Consider the following 21375-nt stretch of genomic DNA (forward strand, 5'->3'; position numbering starts at 1 on the left):
TGTAATTACCTGGTACTTTTTTGTCTCCTTTCTTGAAAATCGGTGTCACGTTAGCCTTTTTCCAATCTGAAGGGACGATGCCTTGAGAGAGAGAGAGAGAGAGAGAGAGAGAAGGAAAAGTAATAGATGGAAAAGAACAGGGGAATGAGAAAGAAAGAGAAGGAAAGGGAAAGAATACAGGGAAGGCAGGAAGCAGGAAAAGAAAAAGAAAGGAAAAAGAGAATAAATATTAATAGTGGCAGCAGCAACACCAATAGTAGTAGTAGTAGTAGTAATAGTAGTAGTAGTAGTAGTAGTAGTAGTAGTAGTAGTAGTAGTAGTAGTAGTAGTAGTAGTAGTAGTAGTAGTAGTAGTAGTAGTAGTAGTGGTGGTGGTGGTAGTAGTAGTAGTAGTAGTAGTAGTAGTAGTAGTAGTAGTAGTAGTAGTAGTAGTAGTAGTAGTAGTAGTAGTAGTGGTAGTAGTAGTAGTAGTAGTAGTAGTAGTAGTAGTAGTAGTAGTAGTAGTAGTAGTAGTGGTAGTAGTAGTGGTGGTAGTAGTAGTGGTAGTAGTAGTAGTAGTAGTAGTAGTAGTAGTAGTAGTAGTAGTAGTAGTAGTAGTAGTAGTAGTAGTAGTAGTAGTAGTAGTAATATTAACCTCCTAAAACTGTGTTATCAATGTTAAAACTGCCCTCTTAACTTCATTTAAAAAAATTACAAGATCTCTATTGTTATATTGTTACTACTGCTATTATTATGGCAACTCTGGCAACTGTTATGGGTATATAAGAGAGACAGAGGGAAGGGGAGCCTGGTGATATCTACTGCTGGGCCAAATGAAGAGTGTCACCGCCTGCTGTCTGCTGCTCCTGCTGGGGGCCGCTGCCTCCCTGCACAGGTACAATGAGACTTACAGAGATTTACATACATAATCAGACCACACCCACAGACCCTATGGTCCAAACTAGGTGCTCCATCCTTAAACATAAGTGAGATTACATCAAACCACCACCAAAGCATTGAATTGTTTGCTTTAGTGAATACAAGGGTGGAGTGAGCGGTGGTGCAGTTTTTTCTTTTTATTAATCAATTGTGTTTAACTGAAGTACTGAAGGAGGTAACTTATTCCATTCTTGTACAACAATATTGGTAAACAGGACTTTGGTGCAGCCAGAATTTACTTGTTTACTCTTAAGCTTAGAGCCAATGTTTTCATTGAACGTATCATCAAAAACAAAACAAAGTGGATTCGTCCACATTCATAATACAATTTATCATTTTGAAACTTTGTGTCCCTTAGAGGCAGCATTTCAGAGAGAACATATTAGGATATAACTCTTTCTTCACAAGATTTCTTGCTTTTTTTCCGTTTTTGCCTGTGGCGCCGGTAGGCTCTCTTGGTGGGCCTGATGGTCACCCCAGCCCCTTGTGGCGCAGGGAAGTGTTTATGATGGCGCCATCTTTCTTGGCTCATGCTGCCCCTCAGGCCTCAGAGCTCATTCTTGATTCACTTTGAGTTCTTCTAGGGTTCAGATTGAAAGCTGTTCTTCAGGACAGCATGTGGGCAGTCTTAGGCCACTTGGCAGTGACTGAAAAATCCCAGGTGGTAGCAGTGTTTTTTTCCAGTCACTTCCGAGTGGCCTAAGTCTACTTGTTGGTTGCCTTGTGTTGAACACCATCTAATATAACAATATCTTTTGGATGGTGAGGAGACTGTACTATGTGTTCCAAGTGAGGTCTGACTAACCTACTGTATAGTGGTAACAATACAGCTTTATTTTCAAACACTCACCAAGGTGAAAAAAAAAAGTTTAGAGCCAGCAGACCAACTTCCACATCCTACTGATGTCACAGTATGGTACACGTGTGAATTGTGTGGTCTACATGTTACAATATGGTACTGGTCCAGACCAAGTCTTGCTCTTTTTTTTTTTTTTTTTTACGTGTATGCCTCTAGCGCCGGCAGGCTTTCTTAACCCTTTCATTGCTAAACGCTTGCAGCGGGCGTTAGGCATATTTGCTGGTGGCGCTAAACACACGCTGCGAGCTCCACCCGCACTCAAATCTCCCGCGTATGAGAGTGTTCCAACACTAATTCTCACAACACAGGATTGCCAATTGAGTGGGTTCTTCACTAAATTTGGTGGAAAATCATATCAGCCCAGCGCGGCAAATCTACGGACGAGTAACAGGTGGATGTTCTTGTCCAATATAGCGGCATTTTTGCATAGCTTCACCTATCACCTGACTGATTCTTTGACCAAATAGTTGTAAATATTCCAGTTGGCAATACTCCCTTGCCATAGTCTGAAAAAGAGATGTCCGCAGTTCCCTCAATATGGCTGATCATCCGGCACGCACCGACGTAAGTGTTAACATTCAACACTCCCTGAACGTGCATGTACGTTCGCAAGAGAGGCATACATAACTGACTCCTATAGATCTGGACCTCCTCTTTCCAATGGTGTTTTTGGTTTTTAGCTGTGATGAATAGTTTTTGAGATACGGAGGTTAAAAGAACCCCCCCATTGGGCTCCCCGACTGCGCCTGAGGGGATAGTCGCGTCCAGACTGCGCGTAAGGAAAGGGTTAAGGGGCCTGGATGGAAGTCAGCCCCGGCCCGTCAAGGCGCAGGCAAGTGTTTATAGTGGTGCCATCTTCTCTTGGCTCATGCTGCCCCCCGGAACTCCTTCTTGATTCACTTGGATTCACTTGGATGGTTTCCTCTAGAGTCCGGGTTGATAGGTGGTCTTCAGGACAGCATGTGGGTAGTTTTAAGCCACTCGGCGGCTACTGAAAAATCTGAGGTGGTAGCGTGGGGATAAGAACCCGCGTCATCCATCATGCGGTGAATGTGGGTCCATCACGCTACCACTCAGCCACCGCCTACCCAAAGGTTATGTTGTAGAGTGACGTAGAGTCCATAACAGCCTTCACCAAACAAAAAAGAATACTTTAAAAAGAGATGTAAAGTTGAATTCAACATGATGATGAGAAAAAAAAAGCACACTCCTAAAGGCAAGGCAGTGCCAGCCCCTCGTGCCTCTCTGCCCCCAGCAATATGGCAAGAAGAACAATGCCAAGGGAGTGGCCGGCACAAACAACGCTCACAATATTGATAACATTTTTGTCGGTCTTTCTTCTGCAGCATATTGTATGGTTTCCTTTTGATATATTTTGTACAATGTGGAAAAAGAATGCGATCAAGTACACTTTCCATCCCTTCTACTACAACTACTACAAGGACTACTACTACTACTACTAAGGATAATAATAATGATAACATAAAAAATACTGATGATAAATATTCGATGATTACAAACATGACCAGTATCAGTAATAGCTATGGTAACCACTAATATAACCCAAACTATAGCTAAGTCTCCTTCCCCCATCACAGGGTGCCCCTCCAGAGGACAGCCAAGGGGCCAAGAACGCTGCAGGAGCTTCGCCAAGCCCACGCCTTTGTCAACAACCGATATGGAAACACACGCGAGGAAGTCGTCGACCTGGACAACTACCTTGACGTGAGTGAGTGAGTGAGTGAGTGAGTGAGTGTGTGTGTGTATTTCCCTAGTTGTGTTTACCTAGTTGTGACATACGGGAAAAGTGCTACGCTCCCGCTGTCCCGTCTCCATATCCTCTCTTATCCAACTTTTCCTTAAAATCATGAATGTTTCTTGCACAAACCACCTCCTCCTCCAGTCCACTCCACATTTTGGACCCCGCGTTATTTCAAAAACGCGTAAACCAAACTTGCGTAAATCGAAAGTTACCTTATTAGGTCTCCTCTTTCTCTTCTTTGTTCTAGTGTTGGTAAGTCCATTTCCTTTAGTCTCTTCATATGTCAGTCCCTCCAGTTCTGGAACCATTTTTGTTGTCATCCTCTGTATTCTTGCTAGTTTTTTATGTGTTTCTTCATATGTGGAGACCACACTGTTTCCGCGTTTTCTAGATTAGGTCTGATCATAGTAGTTATTAATTTTTTCATCATTTCTTTGTCCATGTAGTGGAATGCTATGCCTATATTTCTCACCATGTTATATGTATCACCGAAGATCCGATTTATATGACTTTCTGGTTGCATATAATCTTGCATTATTACTCCCAGGTCTCTCTCTTCATTTACTTTCTTTAATATTTCACCATCTCCCATTTTATATGTCCATTTTGGTCTTTCTACACTTTCTCCCATTTCCATAACATGACATTTCTTCACGTTGAATTTCATCTCCCATTTCTGACTCCATTTCCAAATCTTGTTTAGGTCTTCTTGCAGCTCCTTGCAGTCTTCACTGTTTCTTAAATGTCTTTGCAGTTTAGCATCATCTGCAAAAAGGCTCATGTAGCTGTTTATTCCCTCTGGCATATCATTAATATAGACTAGGAAGAGTACTGGTGCTAAAACCGACCCATGGAGCACTCCACTTTCCACCGTTCTCCATTCCGATCTAGTGTCCTTAACCACGGTTCGTGTGTGTGTGTGTGTGTGTGTGTGTGTGTAATTCACCATGGCCTGATCACAAGTTGGACTCGTAATTGCCAGCAGGTACTCTCCCGACAGAGCAAGTGCTCATTTAGTTGATCTCTGGGTACTGCCAGGACCTTACACATCACACACCCCATCCCCCTTGCTCAAGGACCAGCATTACTTTTACATGCTTAAACAGGGATATGACAACCAGCTTCTTTCTTTTACTTCCAACCACAAAGAAATATGAACACTGGCTTCTTGTATTCCTAACCAGAGAGGTGAGAATTAGGTCAAGTCTTGATGGTTGGTCATCCCCTCTCACCCTTGTTTCTCCCAGCACCCACTGCGTCATCAGGTTATCTGTTGCCAGCTTCAATAGTTTACTTCCCAAGTTTTGTCACTACCCTCCCTTGCATAATCTTCCCATTTCACTTCTTTGCGATTGAAGTCTCCTGTTAGTATTACCTTTTTATTATTTTTTTTTCATCTGTCAGTGCCCGTATTGTATCTTCCAGCATAATGTTATATCTTACTTATGGGTAGGCGGTGGCTGAGTTGTTACCGTGCTGGGCTCACATTCACCACGCCACGGACAACGTCGGTTCGAATCCCCACGCTACCACCTGGGATTTTTCAGTCACCATCGAGTGGCCTAAGACTACCCACATGCTGTCCAGAAGACCACCCATCAACCCAGACTCTAGAAAAATACGTCCAGTGAATCAAGAATGAGTTCCGGGGGGCAGCATGAGCCAAGCATAACTGGCGCCACTATAAAAAAAAAAATTGCCTGCGCCACGACAGGCTTGGGGCGACCATCTGACCCCTGATAAAAGTTTACCGGCGCTATAGGCGGGAATGTAAAAAAAAATTCATTCCAACCTTCATTCCAACTTGGTGAACCTCTCGCTTTCCTCCCCACACAGGCACAATACTATGGACCCATCTACATAGGCACTCCAGGCCAGTTCTTCAAAGTGATCTTCGACACTGGCTCTTCTAATCTGTGGATCCCCTCAGAGCAGTGTGCTGTTCTTAACTTGGCTTGTCGTAAGTGTGGTTCTTTGTGTGTCACTGTCTTGGGGTTGTGGCTCAGCCTTAACGAGATGTCCACCTCCCACATTAACTATTTCCAAGGGCCGAAAAGAAGATTAATTAGGTTTTCATGAGGAAGTTTTCACATTCATGATGCAGAGGAAGGGTCACACTGCCACCCGAGGCATTAACCCATCCGCTGCGATTGGTACTGATTTGTCTTTTCTGGTAGCCTGGTAACATATAGTCCCAGGGCTTTCTATGGCTCTGTGGTGGATAGCGGAGTGTTTCCCATGTGGTATTAGTGTGCTGGATATCCCCTCCAGAGGTGCAGGACTTTACATTTTTCTTCACTGAATTGTAGTAGCCACTTTTTGTTCCATTCTTGTAGCTTGGTGATGTCTTCTGGTAGGAAAGCTGCAGTCAAGGGGTTAAAGTACTCCTGGAAATGCCCAAACCACCTGAGAAAGCCTTGTCAAATATGTGTACTACTTGGGTGCTGAAAGGTTTGTGACTATGGGCCCTGACATCATGAGCCAGCACTGGGGTTCAAACTGCCTCGTCCAGCAAGTTAAAACCATGGCTTGACACACGAACCCACTGGATCACCGTGCACCCTTTGAGTGTAATAATAATGATAAATGCAATGGATCTAAGGAAGACAGGTTGGTCATACCCCAGCCAGGAATGAAAATGAAACTTTGACACCGATAAAAAGCCATAAAATATGTTTTATAAAAAATTTTCTGGCGCACCCTGCTGTGAAATCCCTTACTTTTTAGGTTGTCCATTTGGCTGAAATTCCATGATTCCCAAAAAATTCCAGCTTTTTACTGATCCAATGTACAGAAATATTTATTGAAGAAAAGTTGCTAATTTTATGACAATGGAGTCTGTAAAATATAGTTTATAATCTTGGACACAGAAACTTACTGCCTACAGAGAGACAAAGTTGCAGTGAAACTCAAAAAATAATTTTTGTAATTTTTTGTATTTTTTTCATTCTGGAATGAATCTCATTGAATAAAAGTTGTAGAAAATCATCCGTATAACTCAACTGTGAAATCAGATTATTATCTGGACAGACCGTTAGGCTGGAATTCCATGATTCTCCCAAAATTCCAACTTTTTACTGGTGCGACATACAGAAAAAATTATTGATGATATTGGTTCATTTAAAACATCACGTATATCAGTGAAGGTGTCAAGACTTTGCTTAGCTCGCACACTATGAGCAGAAACTAAAGGAACACCGCTGGAGGTAACGACTAAGGGAACAGATATCGCTCTTCAGACACCATGATGTGTAGGCGAGAACTGTAGACTATTTTTAGTGCGGAGTGGTGGTACAGGACGTCACGGAAACAAGAGGTGCCAAATAGTCATGTAGCATTGACAGAGACCTAGTTATGCACGCCCTTCAAATTCCGGAAAACTTTTCACTCTCCAGCGCTGGCGTCATGCTCTTTGCCCACGCCTGATGGCAGTGGCATCATCATCATTAAGGGGTTAATTACAAAAAAAAAAGTCATCCTAAACTATCAAATTCCTCTAATGGTATCCAGAACAATGTGAAACTAATGCCACTGTTTGCGTTTGTGGTGCCCAGCTCTGATAGCAATAATCAAACAGCAAATACAATAACAATAATAATAATGTTGTTCCTCTCTTAACCTAACCTAACCTAACCCCCAGAGCTGCACAACCGCTATGATTCATCCCTGTCCTCCTCCTACAAGCCCAACGGAACTGACTTTGACATTCAATATGGGTCAGGGGCCATGCGTGGATTCCTCTCAAGGTGGGCAGTGTGTGTGTGTGTGTGTGTGTGTGTGTGTTTACCTAGTTGTGGCATACAGGACCTGAGCTACACTCACGTGGTACATATTTATATTTGTCCAGTTTTTCCTTAAATTGTCTCACACTCCTTGCCTCCACCACCTCTTTATCTAACTTGTTCCAGGTACTATACTTCTATGGGGAAAAATGTACTTTTTAGTGTTGTTAAGAGATGTTTCCTTTCACAGCTTTTTTCTTATGTCTCCTTAACCCTTTCCATCCGTGACGCAGACGTCGGCGTCACAGTATGGAAAGGGTCAAGAGGAAATGTAAGAGGACTAATCCTCTTCTAAACCTCTCAATCCTCCTCTAAATTCCTCTTAATCCCCTTCCATTTCCTCTTAAGAGATTTAGACGAGGACTAACCCTTTCCATACAGTGACGCCCGTCGGACGCCGACGTCGGCGTCACCGGAGTGAAGGGGTTAATTACCTGACTTTATTTCCTGTTTTCAATAATAGACACTTTTTCTTCTTCCTCAGAGTCATTCAAAAGTTTATATATTATATTCAGGTCTCCTCTCTCTCTCTCTCTTCTGTCCTCCAGTGCTAACAGCTGCATTTCTTTTAATCTTTCTTCATAAGTTAGGTCTTACAGATGTGGTACCATCTTGGTGGCTATTCTTTGTAATCTTTCCAGTTTCGTAATGTGTTTCTTCTTGTGAGATCCCTACACAACTTCTGCATTCTTCAAGTTTTGGTCTAATCATTGTGGTTATTATATTTTCATCATACCTTTATCTCAGTAGTGAAATACTACTTTTATATAGCATGAACATATTGTGTGTGTCTCCAAGTATATCATTTACATAAACGTATGCTTCTCTTGTGACAAATCATCCTGAATCACCACTCCCAAGGCTTTTTCTCCTATTTTCCTCTTAATATTATATAATTTTCCATTTTGTAAGTAGATTAGTACATTTCACTTTACTCCACCCCATTTCTAGCACATGGAATTTTTTTAGTCATTGTCCCATGTCTTGCTACATTCATACAATATCTTTACATTTTTCTACAACTCCACAGACATTTTGATTCCTTATTTTCCTCAGTAACTTTACATAATCTGCAAACTGAGTCATGTTCACTCCTTCTGGCATATTATCTAAACAACTCATAAACATATTTGGTGGTAACACTGAACCCTGTGTCACTCCACTAGGCTAGTCACTTTCTTTCACTGTGATCTTTCTTTTTTTTTCATCACAGTTCTCATTTCTCTTCCTTCCAAACAGTCTTCCATCCATTTTTCTCCCCTTTCAATCCTCCAGTGTCTACTAGCTTTCATAATAATCTAATATGTGAAACTTTATCGAAAGCCTTTTTAGGCCGAGATATATGCAGTCTGCCCATCCATCCTTTTCTTGTGCTATTTCTATTGCTCAAGAGTAGAAGCTTCACAAATTAGTAACACGTAATCGTCTCCTTCTAAAACCAATCTGTCTCTGTTAACATTTCTTCTCTCTTCTTAAGCATGTAAAGCACCACCCCTGGCGCCCTGCCTATTACCGAACTGAATCAAAATCAAACTCTAAATATTCTATCCGTCATTCCTTGATTGCCCCTTTCACAGATTTTACATGTGATGCTTATCAAAGGTACTAGTCTATAATTTAATGGCTATTTTTTACATCCACTCTTTTGCACTCCTTTTTAAATATCCCTGCTTTAAATGAACAATCCATTATCTCATGTCTTGGTTCAATCAGTTGTTGGCTACACGTCCACTGTTAACCCAGTAGCAGCGACAGGCAAAATTTGTGGCTTAACCGTGTGGCAGCGACGGGCCAAATTTGTGCCATGATTTAAACCCCCCAAAATAGATGATACATAATCTGATCACAAATGCTTTGATATATATTATGGAATGGTTTGTGTGAGGGGCGCTTTTTTCTCATTTTTCTCGCTTGGGGGGACCATTAAGAAACATGATCCCCGCTGCTACCAGGTTAATATGTGTCCTAATATTTCATCCAGCCCACCTGCCTTTCTTTCCTCCAGACTCCTCATCATCTCTTCTCTGTTCACTTTCTTTCACCCATCTCTGCCCTGTTTTTTCCTATTTGTGGGTTTTCAAATTCAAATTCCTTCATAAAAGTTTTTGGATATTATTCACTTATAAATGGGTCACACTTTTTTATCTTTTGGTTTATATATCTACAAAATAGCTTACTGCCTCTCTTGCTTCAGTTGACTACTCTATCCTTTTCATGTTTCTTTTCTTCTTCTCTCTTCCTGAAATTGACCTCTCTTTCGGCCACCTCTTTGGTTTCTTTTTGTGAGCAGCGAGTAGCAGGCTTTTTTTTTATTGTTGTTTACTTTTTTGTGTGCCCTTGAGCTGTTTCCTTTGTTGTAGAAAAAAAAATACTCACGTAACTGTTTCTTGAGGGTTTATATTATTCCCTCATCCCCACAGTGACAATGTTCAGCTCGGCTCTCTGGTAGCCATTGACCAGACCTTTGCCGAGGCCACAGAGGAGCCCGGCCTGGCCTTTGTAGCAGGCAAGTTCGATGGCATCCTGGGAATGGGCTTCACCGAGATCTCCGTCATGGGAATCCCAACCGTCTTTGATACTTTGGTGGCCCAGGGGTCTGTCGAGGAGCCCATCTTCTCCTTCTACCTCAATCAGTGAGTGTGTGATTGACTGTTGATATGAGCTTGTGACTTATGCCCTCCCTGACTTTATGAGCTCTTCCCCCTCAGCTATTCCCTTCACATCATCATCATCATCATCATCAGTCTGTATCATTCCTCTGCAGACACATCATTATCGCCATCTTCAGCTATTAATCTTCAGGACAGCATGTGGGTAGTCTTAGGCCACTCAGCGGTGACTTGAAAAACCCCAGGCAGTAGCGGCGGATTCAAACCCACATCGTCCATGACACGGCGAATGCAGGGCCCACACGCTAACCACTCAGCCACCACCTCCCCACCTTTATTCTTACCTTACACCAAAACTTGATACTACAGACACAGGGCAGAATAAGAAATGTACCTGAGCAGGATATCATGCATAGAACTGATAACAAACGGACAGCTCAAGTAACAGTGACATTTTGGGAGTGGTGAGTAGTGGGCTTTTTTTTTCTCTCTGCACTCTTTTTGTTGCCCTTGAGCTGTCTCCTTTGCTATAAAAAAATCAGAAAGTGTAAAAGGCTGGGCAGAAGAGGACTGGGTGGAGAGATGGGCCGGCACTATAAGACACTTTGGCTTCTTACATCAGCTATATCTAAAAGCCAAAGAGGGGGTCAGTCGGGTTCTAATGAGTGTTTCTTTAGGTTCACGGTACAGAGGAAGGGTCAGACTTTCACCAGGATCATACAACTACTCCTGTAAATGCCCATAACTCCTATGAAAGCCTTGTCAAATATGTGTTCTTGGGCGGCGAAATGTCTTATAATACGCCCGCATGGAGTTTTAGCATCAGCCAGAGCAGGGTGGAGTACACTAACATCAGACAGAGGGAGGTGGAGGGTGTTGGGAAAAGCCTTTGCCCTACAGTGAACTGGTAGTGGCTATGATGACAAGGAATTACCAGTCAATTGTAACGTTGGTGGAAAAATGTATTTGAACGCATTACTTATTCCCAGTGGCCAAGAATGTGTCGGTGAATGCTGTAGTGAGATCAAACACAAAGGCTTTTTCAACTTATAACTACATATTCATTTGTACCATAAAATCAAAACTAATAAGAAAAGGTGACAATATCATACACTTTTATATCTCTGCTGTTAGAAGGATATTGAACATAAACCCCAAAAATAATACACTAACACAATAACGTCTTAAAACACAAATTCAATGGCAGAACAAACACCTCATAACACTGCCTAAAAGAATAGAAAGAACTTTATCGTTATAACTTCATCCCTTCTCCACCATAACTGCGCCTTCCCTCCAGTATCGCCTCACTCCTAAAATAAATACAACGACCTCTTCTAACCCACTGCCTTCCTAACCTGACACTAACTATACTATTCCTCAGTGATTTAGACAGGTCCCTCGAAGGCGAGCTTGTGTTAGGAGTGTCCAATCCTAACTAAATCACTAAAACCTCCGTAGCTTTGCCTAATCAAATAAAACTTCTAACTTTTGTCTCCCAGCAGTGATGTAGATGTATCCCTTGGTGGAGAGCTTGTGTTAGGAGGGTCCAATCCTAACTAAATCACTATAACCTCCGTAACTTTGCCTAATCAAACAAAATCTCGCCTAACTTTCGTCTCCTCGCTGTGACTAGGATGTATCCCTTAGTGGCGAGCTTGTGTTAGGAGTGTCCAATCCTAACCAAATCACTATAACCTCTGTAACTTTGCCTAATCAAATAAAACATCTCCCAACTTTTGTCTCCCTGCAGTGATGTAGATGTATCCTTTGGTGGCGAGCTTGTGTTAGGAGTGTCCAATACTAACTAAATCACTATAACCTCCATAACTTTGCCTAATCAAATAAAACCTCACCTAACTTTTGTCTCCTCGCAGTGACTAGGATGGTTCCCTTGGTGGTGAGCTTGTGTTAGGAGGGTCCAATACTAACCAAATCACTAAAACTTCCGTAACTTTACCTGATTAAACAAAACCTCTCCTAACTTTTGTCTCCTTGCAGTGACTAAGATGTATCCCTTGGTGGAGAGCTTGTGCTAGGAGGGTCCGATCCTAACTAAATCACTAAAACCTCCATAATTTTGCCTAATCAAACAAAACCTCACCTAACTTTTGTCTCCCTGCAGTGATGTAGATGGATCCCTTGGTGGAGAGCTTGTGCTGGGAGGGTCCGATCCTAACCACTACGAGGGTGAGTTCCACTACGTCCCAGTGTCAAAGGTTGGCTACTGGCAGCTGACGGCCGAAGCGTAAGTGTGATATTTGTTCCTACCGCAAACTACCTAACCTGGCCATCCTTGTTTGCATTTAATTCCTTTCATTGTCAAGCTGGAATGGCTTACACAATAATAAGAACAATATATGAAAATAATAATAATGATGATACTACTACTACTACTACTACCACTATAACTACTACTACTACAGCATCAAGATTGGAGGTGAACTGAAGCCATTCTGCAATCCTTGTGAGACAATTGTCGACACTGGAACCTCTCTCATCGCTGGACCTAAGGACGACGTGGCGGTGAGAGAGAGAGAGAGAGAGAGAGAGAGAGAGAGAGAGAGAGAGAGAGAGAGAGAGAGAGAGAGAGAGAGAGAGAGAGAATAATTAACCAAGGACCATGCTACCATACTTATCCTTCCTCAGGCTGCCATGATAGCTAGTCTTAGGGCCACTTTCACAGTCACATCTGTTTGTTTTGATCGTTACCAATGGCGGTGATTGCCACTATAGTATTTCACGTGAAACTGGCCAATAGGGTAATGGCGGCTGCGGGGTTAGCCTAGCCCCGCACCTTACCGCACACTCTCAACACCTCGCTTCCTCCGCAGCCGCCACTACCCCATAGGCCAGTTTCACGTGGAAATACTATTGAGGCGATCGCTGCCACTGGTAACGATCAAAACAAACAAAAGTGACTGTGAAAGCGGCCCTAAGTCACTGAACATCTGACCTCATTAAAAAAATTAGAAAAGTGACTACAGATGATGATGATGATGATGATGACTGTTTTGCCCTCTTCGTCACTCTGCAGGTAATCATGGACGACTTCGGTGCCATTCCGCTCATCGCCGGCGAGTACATTATCCCCTGCGGCAAAGTCCCGGACATGCCGCTGACCACCTTCACCCTTAACGGCAAGGACTTCGACCTCACCGGACCCGAGCTTATCATTGAGGTAACGGCACATGATAATAAGAATAATAAGAACAAAAATAATACCGAGACTAACAGGTCGGTACACTGACTCTTCTGCCGCCCACACCATCTATTTCTAAAGCTCAAAAAGGGTTGGGTTCTAATACGTATGTTTTTAGGTTCACGGAACAGAAGAAGGGTCACAAAACTACCCCTGAAAAAGCCTCAGATTCCTATGAAAGCCTTCTCAAATGTGTGTGTTTAACCCCTTCACTACGGCCAGGCCAAAACTGAGCCCCGCGCCGTATACAGGATTGCCGTGCTTGCCAAATTTTAAATGTCACTATTGAATATAACAAGTTTTCAGCCGTAAACTCAACATAATCATCATGTATTATATATGAAAACATGCAGAATTAAATGGTGCAGATAAAGAAACTCACTACGGCCAGGCCAAAACAGAGCCCCGCGCCATATCCGGGATCGCCACGCACTCCAAATTTCAAATGTCGCTATTGAATATAACAAGTTTTCAGTCGTAAACTCAACATAATCATCATGTATTATATATATGAAAACATGCAGAATTAAATGGTGATCATAAAGAAAAAAATTAATTGATAATTTTGAGATGTAAGCATAAATATAGAGATAAAATAACTCGTATATTGACTAAAGCGAGCCAGGACGCAGTATGCGCGTCCTCGGATATGGTACGGGGCACACAAGGACGCAAAATACACGTCCTCGTGTTGAAGGGGTTAAGAATATGCCCCACAGTAAAAAATCCCAATGTCACCTAATGCTCCCCAATGATTCCCTACCCCAGAGAAAAATCAGTCAGTGGGGCATCCGCAGGGAAAAACAATAACAATAATGATAATAATAAGAATGAAGAGAGGATTATAGATAATAAAACTGAGAGCAATTACCCGATGTAACCTAATGCTTCCCCCTCCCCCTACAATTCCCCATCCCAGAGAAGATTCAATCAATGGGGGCATACATAGGGTAAAACAATAACAATAATGATAGGAATGAAGGGTTTAATAGAAATAAGACTGATAGTAATTAAACAATCTAACCTAACGGTCTCCCCCTCCCCTCACTATTCCTACCCCCAGAGTGTTGACGAGAGCACCAACACGACTGTCTGCATCGTTGGCATTCTCGGACTCAACGTGGGCTCGCTTGACGCTTGGATTCTTGGAGATCCCTTCATCGCCCGCTACTACACCGAGTTTGACGTTGGCAATACTCGCATGGGCTTTGCCACGTCCGTTTAGAAAGATGGGATGGGAAGAGAGAGAGCGAGAGCGTGAGAAAGAGAGAATAATGAAATGAAAGATAGTAAAGTTGTAAAAAAACAGAGCAAAAAATGACAACAGAATTTAAAAAGACAAAAATCAAACAAATTAAATAAAGAAAATGGATGCAAGAGAGAGAGAGAGAGAGAGAGAGAGAGAGAGAGAGAGAGAGAGAGAGAGAGAGAGAGAGAGAGATTATCACACCTCCTTTGTAAAGCAATGATGATTGATAAATGTATATTGACATCACAATTTGTGGGAAACTCAATAACATTCTGATACACTGAAGAACAGCAGAGTTCACCACAGTCATTATCATCGTCACTCCGAATTCTTACACACTTCAGGTCCACCATATGAATATCTTCCAGGGCCACAGTTGTTATTAAGAACAGTGCAATAGATAAGAGCCAAAGGAGCACAAATGGTAAAGCTACAAAGTCTGTAGCCCCAATGCACTTAGATCACAGAGAATTATGAGAAAAGTACAGGACAATAAAAATAAATAAGGTCTGGCAAACGGGAGGTCAAGCGCCAGGACACCAGCATAAGAAAATGAAGACGTGTTCCTCGCTCATGGAGCAGAAAACTTTTTAAACTACTACTAGGCTCCTGAAACCACTCATGTAAATCTCAACAACCTGTATGAGAGCCTCGTTCAATAGGTTCATGAATATGGTGAATAAAGGGATGAGGTAAAGCTGTCACAGTCTTTCCTATATCACCTAGCCATTTCATTTGACAGAGTAGGAATCCCAAAAACCTGTAAGAGAACTGTATCAAGCAGGTGTAATACTTAGCCACTGTGATGCTAAGGACTGCATTAAATAGAAGGGAGAGAAAAAGCAATAAATGTTATTTCTACATAATCTAACCATTTCATTTGACAAGAGTAGATATCCTAATAACTTGTGTAATGCCAGAAGGTTAAGTTAAGTATGGAATATATACAGGATCACAAAAGTTTTTTTTTTTTCTTTTTACAGAAAAGGAGACAGTTCAAGGGCGTGAAAAAAAAAAGAAAATAATGAAAAAAAAAGCCCGCTACTTACTGCTCCTGAATAGAGTACAGAGGAGTGGCCAAAAAGAGAGGTCAATTTCAGGAGGAGAGGTGTCCTGATACCCTCCTCTTGAAAGAGTTCAAGTCATAGGCAGGAGGAAATACAGATGAAGGAAGATTGTTCCAGAGTTTACCAGCGTGAGGGATGAAAGAGTGAAGATGCTGGCTAACTCTTGCATAAGGGGTTTGGACAGTATAGGGATGAACTTGATTAGAAAGTCATGTGAGGTGAGGCTGCTGGAGGGGGGGAAGCATGCAGTTAGCAAGTTCAGAAGAGCAGTCAGCATGAAAATATTGATAGAAGATAGAAAGAGAGGCAACATCACGACGGAATTTAAGAGGAGAGCTGATGAGACGAAGAGCCTTAGACTCCACTCTGTCCAAGAGAGCTGTGTGAGTGGAGCCCCCCACACGTGAGATGCATACTCCATACGAGGGCGGACAAGGCCCCTGTATATGGATAGCAACTGCGCGGGGGAGAAGAACTGGCGGAGACGGTACAGAACGGCCAACCTCGAGGAAGCTGATTTAGTAAGAGAGGATATGTGAAGTTTCCAGTTAAGATTTTGAGTTAAGAATAGACCGAGGATGTTTAGTGCTGAAGACGGTGACAGCTGAGTGTTGTCAAAGAATAGGGGATAGGTGTTTGGAAGATTGTGTCGAGTTGGTAGGTGGAGAAATTGAGTTTTTGAGGCATTCTGCACCCTCCAGTCTGGAGTCGTGTACTTCCTGTTGGGATGGTCTTCTATTAAAAGAAGTTGAATAATGCAGAGTGGAGTCATCAACGTATGAGTGGACAGGACAGTTTGTTATGGAAAGAAGATCATTGATGAACAACAGGAAGAGAGTGGGTGATAGGACAGAGCCCTGTGGAATGCCACTGTTGATAGGTTTAGGGGAAGAGCAGTGACCGTCTACCACCGCAGAGACAGAACGGCCGGAAAGGAAACTGGAGATAAAGGAACAGAGAGAGGGATAGAATCCGAAAGAGGGCAGTTTAGAAAGCAAAGACTTGTGCCAGACTCTATCGAAGGCTTTCGATATGTCTAGTGCAACTGAGAAAGTTTCACCGAAACGACAAAGAGAGGATGACCAAGAATCAGTTAAGAGAGCAAGAAGATCGCCAGTAGAACGCCCCTTGCGGAATCCATACTGGCGATCAGATAGAAGGTCAGAAGTGGAAAGATGCTTTTGAATCTTCCGGTTAAGGATTGATTCAAAAGCTTTAGATAGACAGGAAAGTAAAGCTATAGGGCGGTAGTTTGAGGGATTGGAGCGGTCACCCTTCTTAGGCACAGGCTGTACAAAGGCATACTTCCAGCAGGAAGGAAAGATAGATGTTGATAGGCAGAGACGAAAGAGTTTGACCAGGCAGGGTGTCAGCACGGAAGCACAGTTTTTAAGGACAATAGGAGGCACTCCATCAGGTCCATAAGCCTTCTGAGAGTTGAGGCCAGAGAGGGCATAGAAAACATCATTATGAAGAATCTTAATAACAGGCATAAAGGGGTCAGAGGGGGGATGAGTAGGAGGAATATGCCCAGAATTGTCCGGGGTGGAGTTCTTACAGAAAGTTTGAGCGAAGAGTTCAGCTTTAGAGATAGATGAAACGGCGGTGCTGCCGTCAGGGTTAAGGAGAGGAGTGAAATTGGAGGAGATATTTTTGGCTAGGTGCCAGAAATCATGGGAAGAATTAGAAAAAGCAAGGTTTCGACATTTTCTATTTATGAAAGAGCTTTTAGTAAGTTGAAGAATAGATTTGGCACGGTTCCGGGCAGAATTATAAAGATCATGGTAGGCAGGAGTGCGAAGGCTCTGGTACCTTTTGTGAGCTGCCTCTCTATCTTTAATAGCATGAGAACAAGCATGAGGAGTATAGAAAGAACGTGGAATGTATGTCTCCATTCCAGAGACAATCACCTCTGTGATGCGCTGAGCACACACAGAGGGGTCTCTCTCCTGGAAGCAGTAATCATTCCACAGGAAATCGGAAAAGTACATCCTCAGGTTGTCCCACCGAGCTGAAGCAAAATGCCAGAAACATCGCCTCTTCGGTGGGTCCAGAGGATGTACAGGACTAATAGGACAGGATACAAAAATAAGGTTGTGATCGGAGGAGCCCAACAGAGGTTTAAGTATCGTAAGTAATTCAGTGTGTCTCCCTCCGACCGTTAGACGTCTGTTTCCTGTACATATTTTTTTTGGTTCTCACGGAGAGGCCCCCTGACTACCCCACCCTTTCCCCCTAGTCAAAGCAGTGTATGCAGCCTTTCTCCTTCCAGCCATGTTTCTGCCCCCAGCAACAAGCTCGCGTCCCCCCCTTCTCTGTTCAAGGACACCCACCAAACACCTCGGGCAGCAACAGCCTGCACCCCCACTGGTCCCTAATACCCCCTACTCCTCTCAGCCAGTCTCGGTTGGAACCAATTCTCCCCACTGGCATCCGCCACCTGACCTCCCTCCCTCCCCCTCTCTACCGCCGTGCACATCCCACTAATATTACCCCTAGTCGCTTGAAACAAGATTGCCGTCAGATAGTTAACATAATTCCTGGTGGACCTGGTCTCACATACGTGGGCTAATGGCTAACTAAGCGTACCATCGCTAACCTAGCGTACCATCGGAAATAGTATTAGGTAAAGGTGCGTGTTCAAAAAAAATAAATAAATAACCACGCGTGGTGGACCTGGTCTCACCTAGCGTATCATTGCTAACCGGATCGTTGGCAACGCTGCTCATATCGCAATGGCGTTGCCATGTAAACACATCGTTCGAATGTATAATATGCCCTTAAGTACAATATGGAGGCGTAATATCGTATTTTCAAAGTACGGAGTGATTTTCAATAATTACCTTGCATGGTTTCTGTACGTTGTAAAAAAAAAACGGAATGTATGAGATTTCCCTACATCTAAGTAATTGTGAGGAATTTCCCTACATCTAGGGTATTTTTCAACCCCTCATAACTCAAAAACTATGCATTTGCGATGCATTTCATGTTTACCACCGCATTCCCCAAAGTCTCAATGGCCCCCTAGCCAATTTTGGTTGCGAGGGGTGAGTATGGGCAAACACTAGAATAATACCTAATCCCCTTCCCCTAATGATTTTGGGGGACCTGTGGGAAATCGGGGGGGCTGGGTGGGGGAGCATATTTAAACTATTCCAACCAAACTTTACATAACCTAACCTCTAATGGGGGGCTTCGCCCCCTCGCATCCCCCCCCCCCACACACACACACATGTATGATGCGCCGGTAAAACTAGAGAAGTAAAATAGTATGTGAGACCTTGGAAAGGTTATTATTCTCGTGGGGGCAATATTGGAGGCGCGTAGTGAATCTCCATATTTACCGGCTGCTATTTATATGCGTGTTATGCACCTGAGCAGCAAGTTTACCGAACGTTTACCCTTTGGGAGGAGCCTGACATGGCCCCAGGACCACCATGACAACTGTGTATGCTTTAAGACAGTACTCACCACGCCTGCCAATTCTCGCTGGGACATTTCTCGCGAAACGCTCCTCAAAAGTTCTCTTAAAGATCAGCGCTGCAGCCTGTCATAACACTGGATCTTCTTGATCCTGATGTCACAGGAGACTTGAAATTTCTCTCAAGACAGGCTTTGTAGAGTGGCTAGGGTTTTGTATCTGCGGCAGCTCCTGTGAAAAATGCAAGATATAATTGCCTACATCTTGTGTCATGCCCCGGGATTCTCTTTTTCTCTTTTCTATTTTCCTACACGTCCTCTGCGTGTATCAAAACACCCGAGAAATTAATCAAGACAAGGTGAGGGTATTCACCGGCTGCCTGGGATTGAGCCCGCGACCAACGTGACGGGAGAGCCACTCCTTACCGAGTCGGCCAAAGAGGTACCCCACTGGCTAAGTGGGTTATGGCCTTGGGAGGCTCGTTCATCATAGTCGCCGCACTACACGGCCTTCCCGTCTATGTAGATTGATTTCTGTGTGTTGAGACCTTTAGACTGTGACCGATTTTGGTGCACTATTTCATACCTGTCAAGCTACTGTGGTGTCTTGCCATAAGATTTTGCGTTAGATACCATAAGTTTGTGTATAAAAAACGTAAGACTTGACAGGTATGGTTCCGACGGACTCAAGCAGGGTGCACGATGTACACCTCCCCCCCCCCCCCCACACACACACTAACCGTAACAGTAACCGTTACTCAGCACGCTCACATGAATTTAAATATGGCGCGTACGATATATTTCAAATTGTTTAAAACAAACATTTTAAAGAAAACACATCGCAAGCGGAGAAAAAACGTAAGATTTTCAATTTATGCCGTAAGACTTGATAATCACCGAAATTACTGTTACGCCAAGGCTTAGCTTAGTTTAAATTGTAATTGGCGCCACGTGACGTAATGAGGGTTCCCTGCGGCCCCGTTGAGGGGGCGGGCTGGAGAGGGACGCCATGCGGCGAGGAAGAGTGGAGACGGAGAGAAGACAAAGGACGCGCTCGCCTGTGCTCTGTGCCTTAGGACTTAATCGCCTGTGATTTGTGCCTTGACTGCCTCCCCCTTGGACTATAAGGATTGTACAACGTGCTATTGCTTAGTAAACCCCAAGAAAGTCCGCCCTGTATTTAATTGTGCCTCGCTGTGTGCTCTGTGGGTGTGTGCGAGTGTGTCCGCCGGAGTGTCTTTGTGTCTGCTGTCCGCCTCGTGGGAGCACTGTGTTTTCCATAGCGAGCCCAGTTTAAGTAATTGGGAGAGCACCTGTCTGCCTGTGTGAGGGGTAGACAAGTGGAGTATAACAGTGGTGTCAGGAGCGGGGTGGAAATTGTGCTGTGAGTGGACGGGCAGACAAAGAGTGACGCCTCGGGCACAATGGAGCTCGGCGAGCACGGTGCGGCTGGCGGAGCGAGTGGTGGGGGTAGTGGTGACCTTGAGGCTGATGAAGACGCTAAGCCTGGCCAGCTGGAGTTAATTGCCTCAATGTTGGCTGGCTTGAGGCAAGAAATAACGCTTCAAGGTCAAAGCAGGCACAGCAGGCCGAGCGCTGAGGCACAGGCCAGCAGGCTTGAGGAGCAGGCCCGTGAGCAGGCCGAGCGCTCCGAGGCACAGGCCAGCAGGCTTGAGGAGCAGGCCCGTGAGCAGGCCGAGCGCTCCGAGGCACAGGCCAGCAGGCTTGAGGAGGCACTACAAGCAAGCTTGGCTTCTGTGCGGCAGGAGGCACGGCAGTATACCGATCAGGCCTGTGAGGAGGTCCGGGGTGAGCTACAGAGGGGCCTAGAGGCACTGAGAGGTGAGGTGCGGGAGGTAAGGTTTGAGGCGAGGCAGGCTGCCGTGTGTGCTGCCCCAGAGGAAGTGCAGAGTGAGCCTTTGTGTGATTGGGGGCAGTGTCAAGCCTCGCTGAGGCCACGCAGTGCTTTCTCTGAGCCTCAGGGCCTGGCGGGTCCGGACGGGTGTAACGGTCGGGGTTCATCGGCTGGCTTGGGCTGCGGCAGGCGCGAGCAGCGGCCCCGCCACTGTTGCCAAACAGCCCGCCACCCTCGCCTCCTCACCTAAACCCTACCCTGCCTCCTTTCTTGCCCCAGTGCCTGCCTTCTACCCTGCTCGTTCGTTTCCTTCCCACGACCACCGCAGGCGTAAGCCGGCTGAGTATGACGGCAAGGTAGCTTGGGAGGCCTACGTTGCTCAGTTCGTCATGCTCGCAACAGCTCAAGGGTGGACTGAGGAAGAAAAGGCGCTGCAGCTGGCAACGGCGCTGCGGGGCCCGGCACTCGAGATTCTCAGCCACCTTCCAGCCACCAAGCAAGCTTCCTTTACCAGCCTGTCGGAAGCCTTGCAGCGCCGCTTTGGGCACAGTCACCAGGCTGAGGTGTACAGGGCTCAGCTGAAGAAGAGGGCGAGGCAGAAGGGCGAGACGCTGTCACAACTGGCGCAAGATGTGGAGGCCCTTGTGAGGCGG

At 44.4% G+C, this 21375-nt stretch overlaps 2 protein-coding genes across 5 annotated transcripts in view; one reads left to right on the forward strand and one right to left on the reverse strand.

Moving 5' to 3' along the window:
- The window catches only part of LOC126983501 (UDP-GlcNAc:betaGal beta-1,3-N-acetylglucosaminyltransferase-like protein 1), a 46805-nt gene extending 27511 nt beyond the window's left edge, over nt 1–19294 (reverse strand). For 3 of the 4 annotated variants that reach the window (XR_007735944.1, XM_050836247.1, XM_050836246.1), the window contains exon 1: nt 18919–19290. Coding sequence is in view for 3 of the 4 variants with exons in the window: in XM_050836247.1 (XP_050692204.1) it covers nt 18919–18945 (27 nt within the window). In the remaining variant the exon portion in view is untranslated. Of the gene's footprint in view, nt 1–18918 lie in introns of all 4 variants that reach the window. The other variant, XM_050836248.1, reaches the window with a different exon arrangement.
- LOC126983500 (lysosomal aspartic protease-like) lies at nt 715–15082 on the forward strand. Its single transcript, XM_050836245.1, has 9 exons — nt 715–873; nt 3375–3501; nt 5375–5498; nt 7179–7284; nt 9741–9953; nt 12055–12177; nt 12356–12455; nt 12967–13110; nt 14195–15082. The coding sequence occupies exons 1-9, from the start codon at nt 812–814 to the stop codon at nt 14354–14356; spliced, it is 1161 nt and encodes a 386-aa protein (XP_050692202.1). The 5' UTR covers nt 715–811; the 3' UTR covers nt 14357–15082.
- Nucleotides 19295–21375: the final 2081 nt, after the last annotated feature.

The sequence above is a fragment of the Eriocheir sinensis genome, chromosome 54 (assembly GCF_024679095.1).
Source record: "Eriocheir sinensis breed Jianghai 21 chromosome 54, ASM2467909v1, whole genome shotgun sequence".
Classification (NCBI taxonomy): domain Eukaryota; kingdom Metazoa; phylum Arthropoda; class Malacostraca; order Decapoda; family Varunidae; genus Eriocheir; species Eriocheir sinensis.